The sequence below is a fragment of the Symphodus melops genome, assembly GCF_947650265.1.
Source record: "Symphodus melops genome assembly, chromosome: 4".
NCBI classification, from domain to species: Eukaryota; Metazoa; Chordata; class Actinopteri; order Labriformes; family Labridae; genus Symphodus; species Symphodus melops.
In genome coordinates this window covers 18,830,732-18,846,632 of record NC_136694.1, presented here as the reverse complement: position 1 = coordinate 18,846,632, position 15,901 = coordinate 18,830,732, and the positions used below count along the sequence as shown (strand labels likewise).

The following is a 15,901-nucleotide window of genomic DNA, read 5'->3' as shown; positions in this document are numbered from 1 at the left end:
GAGTCAGAATGGTAAATAGAGACTTTCAGTTGAATGTGCCACGGTTGTCAGACTGAATGGCTGAACGAATAACTGATATCATAATAATACAAAAATTGAACATAGAGGCATTTGTTGGGACACTATCAGTCGCATTTGTCACTCTTGGTATCCAGACGCATTGGCAGTTTTATGCCCAACAGGTGGGCGGTTCCATACGGTGTGCAATGTCACTCCAAAGCTATGAAAATAGTGTCAGACAACACTTTGCTTGCCATCTTGGAAATCTTGTTAACATTCAGTTATGCAGTCTCCTTTTTATGTCCCGTCGCCTCCAGTCTTTCAGGGAAAACTTCCTTCTGTGGGGGACATATGTTAATAAAGATTTTGGGGGAAATTGGCTTTCCTTTTTTTTATTTTTACATTTCTGTTCTGTTTCTTTCCTTAAGCTCTGTTTGAATGTTTGAATGTTTTTATGTCTGTAAAGCACTGTGAATTGCCTTGTGTCTGAACAGAATAAACTTGCCTTGCCTTGCCTGACCTTTGTACAACTTTTCAGGGGTGCATAAGAGAAAGCAGATCAAATTATTGTGGTGGAAGTTGTCTTTAAGTCCTGACAGTAATTAATAATTCATCTGCTCTGAAAAAGAAAAGAAAAATCTGTTGTGAGCATGTACAAACTTTGACTGATGTTTACACTCATTGTATGCATTTTAATAAACCAACCATGCCTCCCTGTCTCCCTGCTTGTTCTCTACCCCATGCATGCACGATCTCACACTAATGACAATGACCAATGGCACAGAGGGGAGGAGGTGGGTGAAGACGGAGCACGGAGAGAATGCCACTTTCAAAATCAAGCTAGTTTTCCAACCCTGCCTTTAATGAATTTGTTAGTATATATAACGTGTTTCCTGATTCGTTAAATTACCTGCTGAGCTGTCGGTCTCCCCGCATGACCTGCACACCTGAGTGCCCTCTCCTCTCCCATCGGAAAAAAAGATCCCATAGCTGAGTGTTGATTAGGTGGAGGTAATAAATGTTTGGTAGGATGGTGTTTCAACATCATGGCATTGCTGTGCTCCTCCAGTAGTGACTGAATCGTCTAAGTGTAAGAGATGTCACAAAATTCTGTTTTAGAAATATTTTAAAATGAAAGCAGTCAATCATATCCATGTGAAAGTCTTACATTTTTATCTCACCCCTCAAAACAACGTCATAGCTTTGGTTGTCACTGTTGGGATTATGCCCAAATGCCCTCATCGTCATCCTGAGATATGCAAGAAAGGAGAAAAGTAATCAGACACTTGAATCAGAGAAAATGTAAAAGATTCCTTAAGTCAAAGCAGCGAAAAATGTATTAATGTAATCTATAGTTACAGTGCAGCTTCTGGCACAAGTTGTAGAAGGCTATGATTTTGATTGGTATGAATTTGCATCACAAGAAGGTTGTTGCTGCAGTACCAAAATCAGACCATCAATGCTGCAGAGTTTTTTGATTGTTATCATTTGTTTGTTTAGTTTCAATACGGCAGCATACAAAAGCATATTACAGAAAAGCAACTCTGAACAAGAGACAGAGAGATGTGTAACAGGGGAAACACATTAAGCTATTATGAGAAATTGTCTTGGTGGAACCTGTGGACAAAGAGGTACACCTTATCTCTTTGCTAATAAGAGTTAAACCCGCCTCACAGTAGGTCTATAGAAATTGTAATGCACTTTAGTTCTCATGAAGTTCTGGGAAAACTTCACTCTGCGGGTCCAAAGGACTAAAATCAAATGTAAATTGAAAGCTTATCTGTCATTCTTTGATGCAGAAGGAGCTTTGGGGCCCTACTTAAAAAGATTTAAATGTTTCAATGATGTTGAAGTAACTTGTGAATTTGGTAGGGATTTGTGATATTATCAAGTTTGACATGAAAGATATCTGACCTGGTCCTGGTTGGGACGGTGACCAGCGTGCGGGGGTCCTCTGGCGGGCCCTCCACGATGATGCGGCGACGGGTGACGTGGATGCTGGGCATGGTGTGGATGCTGTGGGTGCTGAGGGTGCTGGGGATGTGGGTGTTGTGGATGGGGTCCTTGTTGCGGAGGGCCATGTGGGTGTTGTGGGTGAGGGTGCTGCTGTGGAGGATGTCCATGTGGGTGCTGCTGAGGATGCTGTGGGTGCTGCTGGTGAGGGTGTTGGGGCTGTGGGGGACGTGGGTGCTGTTGATGCTGTTGGTGCTGGGGAGGTGGTTGGGGGTGCTGAGGGTGTTGCTGAGGGTGTTGCTGAGGGTGTTGCTGAGGGTGTTGCTGAGGATGTTGCTGGGGGTGCTGCTGGTGAGCAGGGTGAGGGTACTGGGGTTGTGGCTGCTGTGGGTGCGGGTGCTGTGGGGGGGCCTGTGGGTGCTGTTGATGTTGAGGATGTATGTTGTGTGTGTATGGAGTCTGCTGGGCGTGGGGAGCATGGGGGGTGTGGGGGTACTGGGGCTGGGCCTGAGGCTGTGCGTGGGCAGGCTGCGGCTGTGGGTGGTGAGGACCGTGTGGATGATACTGCTCGTCTTCATAGTTGTCTGCGATCAGCTTCATTCTACTCTGTGTCTGCAGACAGATGAGATAGGAAAATATTTAATAGAAAATGATGATTATTATTTATAGTATATGTGGGTTATTTAAACAGGAATACTTTACAGTGTATGACAAGGCAATATCATAGGAACAAAAACACAGGCTTTAACTCTTTGTAGTCATTCTGAAAAGTTATCTTGATTTTAAAGATAAAAGACAATTTGGGGAAACCGCCCAAATTCTGTTAAAACCAAAAAAGATGTGCAAAAGCAACAGTAAGTTAAAAATGAGCTAAGCATAAAGCTACATCAGGTTAAAACAAATCAACTGCCTCACTCAAATGTTATTGTATAATTTAAAGGTTGTGATGGAGGAAGATACTAAAACAATTTGAAGCTTGTGTTAGTGACTATGTTACCATCTTAGGCGTGAATCATTTTTATGACATGTAATTTGTTTTGCCATATACTGTCGTTACCACCCAAGTTCCTCTCAGTAAAGAAAGCAACAAAAAAAAAAGTCTTGGGTCCTGACTTGGGCTTGACGGCTGCATGTTTCTACTTACTTGAGACTTGACTCCTTGAATACCTGACATGACTTGAAGCTTGAAAGCAAAAACATTTAAGACTCAATGTTTGACCTAATAAACACATCTTGAATAATAGATTATAAGACTTTAGTATGAAATTGATATTAGCTTTGCAAAAAAACACATTGGAAAATATCCACGCTGATGTTAAATGTATATTCATTGCCAGAAAAAAAATTGCATTTGCCTTGCACTTTTCTAATGAAAGCTTGTAGCTTGATTTGTAGCTCTTTAGAATGACTCAAGCTTTAAGCGGCCCAAGAAGACGTAAAAGTTCCCCTGACTCATGCTGCACAATTAGATGCTAACATTGGGAATAGCGCCAAAACTAGAGCACCCCAGAGAATCTGTGAGCATGCACGCGCACCACTCTCTGCAGATGAAATGTACAGCTATATTTTTCATTGTGATGAATGTTGCCTTGGCAATGAGATACAGACTTAAACATAGGCTGCACCGTGTTGCAGTACTTACATGCTGTTTCAGCTGGTGCATCAGTTTGTCCCGCTCCCTCTTGAGGGACATCACTTCGTCCTGGGTCTTCTTTTTATTGGAGGCAGAAAGTTCCAGCAGTGCAATATTAGCGTCTTTCTCACTGATGGCTGCCAGCAAAGCTTGTTGCCTAAAAGAATTAAAAACCAAAACACCATCTGCACTTTTGTTTTGAAATAAGGAAGAACAATTTATAAATGGTATATACGGTAGATGGGCAATTCAATTGAGCAATTTAAAGACTTTAAAACAATGTCAGATGCTGTTCAAGTGCCTTTTGTGAACTGACCTGATTAGATCCACAATTGACCAATAAACAGAGTGTGAACATTCTAAAAATATTAATTATGAATTACATTAGTTATTTACATGGTTTGAATGCCTTTCCCCCTTCAAATGAATCTACAACAAAGGCAGTGTATGCAAGCTGTATTAGATGTGGATGAAGCCCTTGGTTTCAAAAGTGAAAAAAAAATGGTTAAAATTCTATGTTAAACATGACATGTCTCTCATGGCCAGCAGGAGGCAACTGTACTTGTTGAAAAACAAGCGTAAACTCCCTATAATAAATCTCAAATGGCGTAATAAAGGGTATCCATCCATTTTGTCATTCAGATATGGTAATTTCTGGTTTTACAAAACATAAATGGCCAATTCAACTTCCATAACTCAGGGCTTACTAGTGAGAATTCACAAATTAATAACTGACTTCTTGAAAGCTGCATCCACTTCTACCGCGTAATAATGTGGATTGGAAGGGTGGAAGCTGTCTACTTTTCCAGACAGAAAAGGTAGTCATGTATACTCAAGAGACACAACAGGAGAGCCTACTTCATTTCCAGGATTTCCTCCAGCTGTTTCCTGCGCTCTTGTCTCATGTTGGTGAGATGCGTGTCCCTCTCCTGCAGTGACTGCTGTGTGGAGGAGAGACGCTGCTTGGTAGAATCCAGCTCCTGCCTCGTCCTCTCCAGCGTGTTCATCAGATCCTCCAACTGATGAAAACAAACATTATATGAGAACGCCAAACCGAACCTTAATCCTTAAATATCACAAGGGGCAAGGACAGAGGGGTTGCATGGGCCCCCCTGAAATCTGATTGTCCAGCCCAAAATCCAAATCTGTGATAAGCTATTAGATGCGGTACTTACATACAAATCAACTATGCTGGTTGTTTTTAGCAGGCTTATGGCACGACTTTCAGTTGAAAATTAATATTTTGCTCTTTTGATAAACATTTAAATATAAAATGTGCAGTGTCTAACTTACAATGGATTTAACCGCTAATAAATGTAAGCTTGTTTGTTCAAGTTTAACAGTGTGCAATATTGTGACTTTGCACATCTTTCAAAGAAAAGAATAAAGAAAGAATCAAGCTAAAAAAAATGTATCTGTTGCCAAATTGTGTAACTAATAAACACGTGTCATTAGTGACAATAGAAAAGGTAAAAAAATGTTTTTAAAAGTTATTTGTGCATGTGTGAATGCAATTTGCAGTACTATTGTGAATCCTATAGAGAGGTGTTTCAACAGGGGTGGATTACAGAGAGGAACACTTTTACTGAATAAACTTCTAAATACATTTTTTAAGACTTAAACCGCACCTTTGAGTGGTGGCCACCATCCATGGTGCCATCCTTACGAAGGTCTTGTCCTAAACCTTTCTTGTCCCCTTGTGGTCCCAGTTTGATGTTTGGACCCTTCTTTGTCATGTCTTTGCCTCCTTGTCTGTAAAATCACAAAACCTTAAGATTGTTCCTTCACCAGTTGTTCTGAATAACATTGCGTGAACCAGGTATTCAACATTAATTCTAGGGGCAACGTTTTGAATTACAGTTAGTAGATATGCGAGTAGGATACAATACAATATAAACCCATATATCATAAACAATAAACACACAAAGAGCAAATACAGTGTGATGACCGCCATGGGCATTTTGAATAAATTCTGTTTCAAAATAGTACCACTCGTGACATCACTGGGACAGACATGAGCATCAGAAATGAATTGATTGCCTCATGTTAAAATGACACTGTTGTCATGACTTAAAGGTTAGAGCACCAGAGTTAGGATGGGATGGACAGAGGTAGAAATGAATGTGCTGAAGGGGGAGGGGCATAACTTACCTAGGAGCTAGACTGCAGAGGGAGGGGGGTAAAGGTAGAAGAAAAGGAGATGACGAAACAAGTATAGGAGACATTGAAGGCAGCAGACGAGAGAGCACACCAAGGACAAAAGTAAAAAAAGAGACGTTAGAACCAGAACATAAAGAAACAACAAAAAAAACAATACAGAGGTCCCAGATGAGATCCCAGTGTTTCTTGTCGAACAAACTGGGAAACTACAAAGTAGCCTGTGACTGCAGCCTGACACAGCTAATGCAAGATGTACCTTCTCTGAAAACATAGAATCATTTGCATCTACTGTCAAGCCTGGGAGTGGCATGCAGTCACACAGGCAAATCAGCCAGGGAAGGGGGGGGGGGATGGGGAGGGGGGTCCTCAGAGCCTAGCAGAAGTCAGGGTAAGGCCGAAAGTGGTTTGACAAAGAGAAGGAGCGAGAGAATAAGTTATGGATGCAGGGTTCTTCAGACAAAAACAGACCCAAATGGACTGACACACTTCAGGACCAAGGGTTCAGTCCGGACCCTACCTACTACAGCACCTCACTTACTGAGCGCGTGTAGACCTGGAGCACAGCAGCTCTATTCATGCAGGCCACTAGGCTGATCATTTCCCTTAGTGTCTGGTCGATCAAGCGAGGAAGGGTGGTGTAGGGTGGATTGGAAGGAAGAGCAAGGAGGTGGGCACTGGGAAAGATTGCTGGGAAAGAAGGGGGCTTTCGAGAGGTGTTACTGGGACGATTTGCGAGGTGGACTGAGAGTTAGAGAGAGAGGGTGATGTAGAGGAAGGAGGGCAGATGGGTGGATGGAATGAACAGGGGAAGCGTGCTCATGGCAGGAGGAGGCCTCAGCTCTAAACACAGAAACTTCCTACACAAGTTACAACAAACAGCCAACACTACAAAAAGACACAAACAAGTGTGTGTGTGTGTGTGTGTGTGTGTGTGTGTGTGTGTGTGTGTGTGTGTGTGTGTCAGCAAGATTGAGTGCACATATAGATATTCCACCAAAGGACACAGAGGGACAGAAATTACAGTACAGAAAATTAAAATTGCAGAAGAAAGGGAAAGGGTTTGGGAAACATTTAACATGCAGACTGCTTATAAAACTATATGTGTGTGTGTGTGTGTGTGTGTATATATATATATATATATATATATATATATAATTATTATTATTATTATTATTATTATTACGACAAGGGCAAACATTTAGAATCAGGGATTATATTTATTATTGTAAAAAAATCTTTATAATTTCATCAGTAAAATGTGGTTGTTAATTTGCTCTAATCCTTATTGTGATTGTTTTTATCGTGTGATGTTTCCAAACAGAAACAACAGGTTCCCCAGTGTGAAGTAACAGCAAAAGAACAGTAGACGTTACTTTGAACAGGGGTTCATTAAGTAAAGTCTACTGTTTAGGGAATCAAAGACTTAGCAGAGAATATGAAATTGCTGACATATATCTTAAGACAATTATGAATCAGCGCAGTTACAAACCTGGAATTTTTTTGTATTTTGCGTCATACTGACTTTTATTTCTTCAAACATACAGTAATCAAGTCTTATTTATAATCCATACCATTATGATTTGCTGCTTTTGCTGGCTGTAATGTGATTTGACACACAAGAAAATCTTTGTGTACTTAATTCCTTTCTCTGTCAGTACAGATCGATGGCTGATACAACATGCAGAGAAAATAAACGTGCACAAAAAAATCTCAAACTCATCAAAAAATAATTTCACAGCACATACAGTCGGAATACATTTAAAATCAAAGCCATAACATGCCAAAGAAATAAAAGCAAATGTGTATCCATGGATCTTTGTATCACGTGTACAAGAACCCACTAACAGACACTGTGATACAAAGATCTGTGAATGCTTCAGACAGCAGGCAGATCCAGGCAGCACACGTGAAAACCAGAAGCAGTTGCAGCAGTCGCAGTCGGAGACTTTAACCACGCAGCCGAGCTGAAGTGCCAGGGCAGAGCACTCACTTTCCCAGGAAATCCCACACCATGCCCCCTATCTGCTGAGGAGCAGCGGACACAGAAGGGAGCGGGTCAGGGGGAGCTCTGCCACCGGGACGAGGGGTAGGGCGAGGGAGAGAGGGAGGGGGGCTGGTGTCGGGAAGGGGAAAGAGTTGTGTGGAGCCGATGTTGAAAGTGTTCAATTCCAGAGGGGGGAAGAGAGGGACAGGTGGACGTGAAAGAGAAGATAGAGGAACGGGACAGAAAAAAGTGGGTAAAGATGGCAAAAAAAAAAGACAAGAAGACTTAATTAATTCAACACCACCAACAAATTAGCATGAAACTGAAACAAAATGGCCATTATTTAAGGCAGGGAATGTAAAATATAACTGTTTTCAACAGGAGGTGATGGAACTGGGACTTCTGAAGTTGAAGGGGCCTATCATTGGTGGACGTGCTCATGCTGTCCTCGTTCAGCTTGACTCATATCTGTCTCAGTCTTGTCAGATTTCTTTCCTGTGGGATGAGGATGGTCCTGTCGACGCCAAATCCAAAAGCCAGAGTGTGGAGACACTAGACAACATAGCACACTGAGAGCTGAGCCAAGAGCTGATGAGGCAACCGGCTTTATGTACAGTATGTGTCCAATAACTGTTATCAGTGAGACCTCTGTCCATTGAGGGGTGGGGCTGAGTGACATTGAACACAGTATCAAAGAGTTCCACAGATGATGAGCCCTGAAAGGTGTACTGCTGAAAGTATAACATGACTAGATCCAGTTCACAGTGTTGACACGCTTGACAGAATATGCACACAGAAGCACGAGGCAGCTTAGAAGAAAGGACTGCACACTTAAAATCTTTGCTATTTTTACTAACCAGTACTAATGTTGTGGATAATAAAAGGAAAAACTCAAAATGCTAAAATAACATCATCTGTTCAGGGAATTTTTGTTAATGATTCTCAAAAAAAGGAAGACAGCTTGGTTACAATACTTAAATTAATTAAATAATTATTAATTACTGTCAGGACCTAAAGACAATTTCAACCGAAAGCTTATGAAGTGTATCTGGAGAAAATACTACCCTGCAAAGTAAATTAAGCATTTTCCTTTGATTTTACTAACCACCCTTTAAAAGCATGATATTCATGTGTCGTACATTTGAAATTCTCTTTTCTGTTTTTTGTTGTCGTTTTCTTTGTTTTAAGTTTGTGAATCCTTCTTTTCTGGAATGTGTTTTACTTAAATGGGGATTGTGCAACACTTGACACATTAATTAAGTCGTCCCTGTCTACCGACAAGTGAGTGAGAAGCACGAGTCCTGCCAACAGCACAGAGCCGTGTTTACATCCTGTTTACATGGACGGCCTTGCTTTCACAAGTCTACTCACTGCTTATTTGGATGACATGGAAGTGTCTTTCGAGCAATGTCATCCCGTGTCAATGTATGTGCAATATGAAGCTAACCAAAGTGTGTTAATATGAGGGCATGGAGGTGTGCTGCCAGAGGTGAGCGGAGGCTGAGAGAATAGAGGTGTCACCTAACAGCAGTTTCTTGTTTGTTTTGGTTTATTGCTCATGGACGACATCTTCTGAATCAAAGAGTTGATATCTTCCTTTAAACTATTTAATCTAATACTTCATGATCCGGAGCATTTAAGGGTGGTTTTGGTGTAATCTACAGATAAAATACTAAAAGTAAAAAAGAACTTTTCTGCCAAAGAAGTTTACTGGGAATCATATTTTGATGTTACTTCAACAAAGGGGTGAAAATATATGTTGTAAAATAAAAAAAAGGATAATCACAAGGATAAACGGAGGGTTAAGACGCTTGAATACTGTTACTGAGTACTTCAGTAAAGAGTTCACTACCTTTCCAACTCAGCGATCTTCTTGTCCTTATCATTCTTTTCCGTCTCCACCTCTCGCAGGATGTCCAGGAGTCTCTCCACCTCCGTCTGAGACTTGTTGGCCTCGTCCTTGTAGTAGCTCACCTCCTTCTCCAGCAGCTTCACTCGGTCCACGTAATCCGGGTTTCCTCTGGAGCCCGACTGATGCTCCACCTCGTGGGCTTTCTGCATTCCACATGCCAGGGAGAGACCCAAACAAACACAGAAAAATACACACACCCCAAGACAAACTCAGTTAACATGATAGCATCAGCAAAACCACACAGTCACAGCAAACAGCAAAGAGATACACACTAAGGCCACATTTCAGTCTGTGTCTTTTGTTAACTACTCTCTCTCTCTCTCTCTCTCTCTCTCTCTCTAAATGAATGAAGTAGATTAAAATGTTGTGGGCAAGAGCATCATTAATGGTGCTGGCTCATTATCTTTAACAGAGCAATTATTTAGCTCCATTAAATGGCCTTCTGAGACTCCCAGTCACTTTGTACATTGACTGTATAGAGAATAGTTAACTGAGTGCATTTGTGTGTGTCTGTCTTGGTACTAATAATGGTAACAAACTTAAACCAACATTTTTAATAATGAGCTAATAATGAGTCTAATGAGCTTTCTGCTGGTCAGAACATTAACTGCTGGATCACTATGGACCAAAGTCACGTTTCCACCACAAAAGCATTCCCCAGGAACCAGAGCCTTTGAATGAACTTCTGTGTAATGCAGAATACAGGGTCAAAATTAAATGCTGTATATGTTTCCCAACAACCAGAAAAAAAAGTGCCTGCTTGTGGAAATGGTACTTTTCAAGACTACAGAAACTTTCAGATAGTGGTGTGTAAGAGTTCATTGATAAAATGTATGTATCTGTTTTTTTTTGTTTGCTGCTTTGATTTTGTTTTTAACCTCAATGTAAAGCAGATTGTGCTTATCTGTAATGAAATGTGATATTTAAATAAAAATGCTATTGCTAAATGTTCTTTATTGTTTGAGCATTTCCTTTTTACTATGAACAGGTACGCTCAACACTTCAAGTTAAGGTGTCTCTTTCACAGTGTTGATTCACTTAACCAAATTGAAGTAGTCAATCCCAAACAACAGGGCCTTAACTTGAAACTACACCCTCCATTTCTTTTACAAATACTCTCCATGGTAATACTCTGGTATAGTTTAGGTACAGACTTGGAAAAGGGACTTGAAAAAAATATAAAACCATCTTCATCTGGCAGTAAAATGAAGATTATGACTTAAGTAAACCTTTTTTAAAATTGGTTTATTGGCTCTAATTATTGGCTCTTTTGATGGAAACGTGGCTTCATATCATTATTATTTAACTAGTTTGAAACTCCCAAAGAAGTTCATTAAAGTGATACACATTACCCTCAAGACAATATGCAGCCACACATGTCAACACAGTTCGCTGAAGTGCACATTTTAAACAGAACAAGAGAGCATCCACCAAAACACTGCAGTGATCTCCAACCACGGGCTGATACGTCAGCTGACCGCACCACACTGAGACGAGAGAAAAGCCTGGCAACACTGACAGTGACGACATGCAACAAGGTTGACATTTTCATGCAAACCCAACAAAGCTTCACAGGCTCTGTGATTGTCAGACAAAAATGAAGAAACAAAGTAGTCGGGACCACCGTCTGCTAACAGTAAGTTGCATATTTCAAGCATGAGGAGCAATGGCAGGGTTTTAACTTGTAGGAAGTTTTTGTCAATGAGTAAACTCTTCAAGTAATAAATGATGTAATTTCATATCCACGAATACAAGAGAAAGTATATCAAACTTGTTTATTTAGAACTGAAATCAAAATTGTTATGTGTCCAATTACAACATTAGCATTTTGCTAAAGATGGGGGTTCTGATGGTTATGAGGGTTGTATGAGCTTCACGCTTTGATGGTAATAGAATATTGCTTTATGTAATGATTTGTCATCTGATACACAGAAATCTTGTTTTTCTGAAAAAAAGTATCATAAAAAAATCAACTATCTTAAAAAGAATAATGCTTTAGCTACATTTTTATGAAGCAAATGAATAACATGTATTAAGATATAAATGATGTAAAAGTTATACATTAATTATCAGATTTGATAATACAAGGCTCGACGTGGAGATTAGTTTAGTTTCTTTTCGTTTCGAAAATGTGAGAGGAAATACAACAACAAAATAAATAATGAAAAAAGGAAAAAGTAAATAACTAAGAAAATAAGAAAATAAGAATAACATTGTTTTGCCTATAAATAAAATGTACAAAATAAACCAATAAGACATTTAAACAGTTTAACATTTCTGAAAAGGAGTAGTAAGAAGAATAAACGTATTTAATACTATCCCTTCTCCATTCTCAATCTTTATCACTTATTGACTTCCTTCTTAAATCTATTTCATAATATAATGTTCAGACATTTACCTAGTTTTTGTTTAATAACGTATAAAGGCTATGATTCCTTAAAAACACTAAAAAATATATATTGTACATATACTTATGTACTCATATTTACATTGATTTCAGAGGCATATAGTCGTTTTTCTAAAATGTTTCGAGCGATATGGAGAAATAAACCTCAGCCAGAGCCATTTGACTTTGTTTACAAAGAGTATCTGATTCTGATCTCATTATACTGTGTGTTAATAGACTGATATTGATGCAAGTAGACATTTAAAAAGAAAAACTGAGGGGAAAAGAATCACATGGTCTTGCATGACAGACATGTCTAGATGCTCTGGGAAATGTACTTTGGAAGACTTTGATAATGTGTAAGAACCAAAAACTCAACCTTTCCATACATTTAGGATGTTAGTGTGAAATGCTTATTTTCTTTTGTGAATGAATAAGAAAATCTAAGTGTGGTCAAAGAAATTATCACAGAAAAAAGCTGCCAAAGAGCCACAGTTAAAATTACAAATAAATATTGACGCTGAAAAATTCCAAAGAGCTGATACGGTGAACTTAAAAACATATGTAGCGCCAGTGTCACCACGTGTCACAAACAGTTGCAGAATGCCTCTGAGTGCACTTTAAAGCTCATTATATCAGTACAGTGCGATGACCAGCATGCATCTTGGTGGGTTTGAGGGTGAAAGCAGAACCTTTTCTGGGGTTGGCATGATCACCATCTAGCATGTCTTACAGAAGTACTCAGTGTCCTCATGCTTTCAATATGTGCCTCAGAGCGCTCAGGAGTGGGACTTACAGGATTGTTCATGTGACTGAAAAGCTGCTCAGCTTGCTACATTGCAAACGGACGAGTTGAGGAGGGGAGTCGGGTCGAGGGGGTCAGGATGGAGGGGGGGGGGGGGGGGGGGGGGGGGACCCAGGAGAGTAAGTATTAGGATTTAGTTTGAGCCAGAGGAGAGAACAGCAGGATCAGACATGTTACAACACATGTTCGACATCAACATAGTCTCAGTACAGCACATGTTGTTACAGGTTAAAGGCATCACATGGTGTACAAATGCAGAGGAACAAACACAGAGAGAGCTTGTGGAGCATGGAGGAGGGTATTAATGAAGAGGCTGCTTTTCTGAACGAGCTTAACGAAGCAATGCAGCTTTTTACAGGAGAAAATTGGAAAGAATAATTGTACCCATTTTCTTAATTCACTGTGTTTTTATAGAAGAGAGTGACTTTTGTGTATCAGTCAAGATAATATTGATACTAAGAGTACTTGCAATTTTTCAAAGTTGAATACGTTTCATGTAAGACGGCAGATCAAGAAAGTCGTCACGTATGAGCAGGAAATAACACAACACAACAATAACACAGAACAACAACAAAGAAACGCTGAAGTCTGTCACTACTTAACAGTCCCCATTCAAGTGTGGGTGAGCTAATTCCTTTCTTACGTGTGGGCACTCAGCTTAAGCTTTTTAGCTACAGTTCAGTGCAGTTGATGATGGATATATCTACACCCCTCTAGTGACTGGAAGTGACTCTAGTCAAAACATTCAAAAAGAGAAAAACAGTGTTTCTCTAGACTAATTTGTCACTATTGTCCTGAACCTCTCACAGTTATCTGTGAAAACTTATGACCCATTTAATCCTTTACTCATTATAAAAGATTAATTTCATGTAAAATCTTACAGAATTCAAGACAGAAAGTGAATTATTCCTGAAGTAGCTGCTGAAGCTTTTATCATTTTACTTTATGTTCATCATCAGAGATGCTGCAGAAAGAAACTACATCAACCAAATACTGTTGTTTGCACAAACACTTGCTGTGGTGTCACAACAGTATAAGCGTGTACGAACTGTGGACGGGTTAGACAGAACTTTGAGTCTGAATACAACACAGCTGAGGATGAATGTGGAGAGAAACTTATCTGCACTAATAGAATTTAAACATCATGCCTTCATAATTGATGCGTTTGTGTTCTTGCTCGGCTGTGCTGACTGTAAAAATAAAGAAAATGTCTGTATTTAAAAAGAATATTTAAGATTAGATATTCTTGATTGATTGAATTGATTTGTCAAAGTCTGATTTTTCCTCACAGCAGCTCCATTCATAACATAAATAAAGATCAAATACAAAACGTTTGACAAAACATTTCAAACACCAACAAACATTCAAGGCCCTTCAACGAACTTTGGATCTGGGATTAGGCTCCAGATCACATATTCTGTTTTACAAAACTCAGATGCATCCCTTAGTGTGTATTACTATGGCACACACTTACCTTCTGCAACTGCGTCTCCAACTTACTACACTCCTCTTTTTTCTGCTCGATGGCGATCTCCAGTGACTTCAGCTTCGAATCTTTCTTCAGGCCAGAAGACGCCAGAGACGAGGCATGCTCCTTCAAATCGATGAGACTCGACTGCAGGTGTTCAGACAGACAAATAAAACAGGTTCAAACGTGAGGTTTAAATGTGACATCTGTTTAATAATATGCAATCATGTCGACACAGCCCTCATACTACCGATGCTACATGCATACTTTGCTCACCTCTTTATCTGTCAACTCTATCTGCAGGCTGTTGACCTTCTCCTTCAGATCCTTGTTTTCCTTTTTATACAAGTCCACTTCTTCCAGACGTTCTCTGTCTTCCCTCTCTCTTTGGTCCTTTAAACGCTCGATAATCCTCTCCTAACACACACAAACAACAGAATCAAAGAATATCGCTCAAGAACACTCAAAGTATGTTAGTAATATGTAAACAATAAGACCCATTTATGAAGCAACTTACAGTGAAGTGCAAGAGAAACATTGTATGCATTGTTGAACTAAACAGACCTGAGCTGATCAGACTAAACAGTTTTACCATCGCATGTTGGTGAGAGTAAGACAGGAAGAGTGATTCTCGTCATGTCGGTACACGATGAACTCAAGTAAGAAACAAACAGCTGCAACTGGCTAACTCAGGTTAACATACGCTAGCTAAGGTTGTCATGAAAACATTATACTTGGATGTTTCAGTAAAAGGTTTTGAAACAATACCATCTTTGTTAATGATCAGTAGTAGCTTAGCTTTTTTTAAAACTACAGATGATGAGCAGTCATATTTTTAACAAAAAGCTGGCGTGAGCGAGAGAGAAAGCAGTGGGAGTCCACTCAAATTCACAGATGGTTCTTCCGTCCCTTTGGTGTCTTATAAAGGTGACAAAGTTATTTTTTTGTCCCTTACAAACAGATAAGAAGAGCGCGCATTGTCGAAAATGCATTAACACATTAGCAATGTTTGTGTAATTTAGCCATAAGACAGTTAAATAACATAAAATAAATGAACACATATCAGACTTAATTTTTTTTATGTTAAGTCAAAAAAGGGTCAATATTGTTTGATTTTTTAACTAGTTTTTATTGATTTTTAAAATGTTGGTATTGTTACAACCCGAAAGCCTGGCTCAGACTGCTGGATAACCAGACCGATTGAGGTCCTGATCTGAGGAGTCGCTCCCAACTCATGCCTGCACAGAACTGGTTATCTGCCCACATTATCTTGTACCTTAGTGTGAGTGGTACAAAGACCAATCTTAACGGCCCCGTTCTGCTTGGCCATTAGTTAGAGGACAATGATAAGTGTACTAGTGGCAACCAGCGGCAAGACACAACCTGCACAGGTGCACTTTACAACTGTCATGCTCATAGTTACAATCTGACCTCCAGCTCTCTCTGAAGAATATACAATCCCTGGTGTCCACGCCTCCCCAGACATGTCTTTACCAAAAACTTCTTTAGATTTTTTTAGATTTTTGGTGGTGCATTTCTCCGTTGGGCAGAAGAATCTTAAAGAAATCCTCAGGTACGTGTTGTGCCAAGATTTTCACAT

At 39.8% G+C, this 15,901-nt stretch overlaps 1 protein-coding gene across 7 annotated transcripts in view; it reads right to left on the bottom strand.

Annotated features, from left to right (window-relative positions):
- Positions 1–914: 914 nt before the first annotated feature.
- Positions 915–15,901, bottom strand: part of erc2 (ELKS/RAB6-interacting/CAST family member 2) — a 36,391-nt gene continuing 21,404 nt past the window's right edge. For 2 of the 7 annotated variants that reach the window (XM_079340844.1, XM_079340845.1), the window contains 11 exons: positions 14,578–14,718; positions 14,308–14,448; positions 12,825–12,860; positions 9,583–9,785; positions 5,215–5,338; positions 4,445–4,605; positions 3,596–3,743; positions 3,098–3,136; positions 1,915–2,565; positions 1,169–1,249; positions 915–1,084 (listed from right to left, as the gene is read on the bottom strand). In XM_079340844.1, the coding sequence (XP_079196970.1) occupies positions 1,223–1,249; positions 1,915–2,565; positions 3,098–3,136; positions 3,596–3,743; positions 4,445–4,605; positions 5,215–5,338; positions 9,583–9,785; positions 12,825–12,860; positions 14,308–14,448; positions 14,578–14,718 (1,671 nt within the window). In that variant the 3' untranslated portion in view covers positions 915–1,084; positions 1,169–1,222. The remainder of the gene's footprint in view (positions 1,085–1,168; positions 1,250–1,914; positions 2,566–3,097; positions 3,137–3,595; positions 3,744–4,444; positions 4,606–5,214; positions 5,339–9,582; positions 9,786–12,824; positions 12,861–14,307; positions 14,449–14,577; positions 14,719–15,901) is intronic. The other 5 variants (XM_079340847.1, XM_079340849.1, XM_079340846.1 and 2 more) reach the window with 3 other exon arrangements.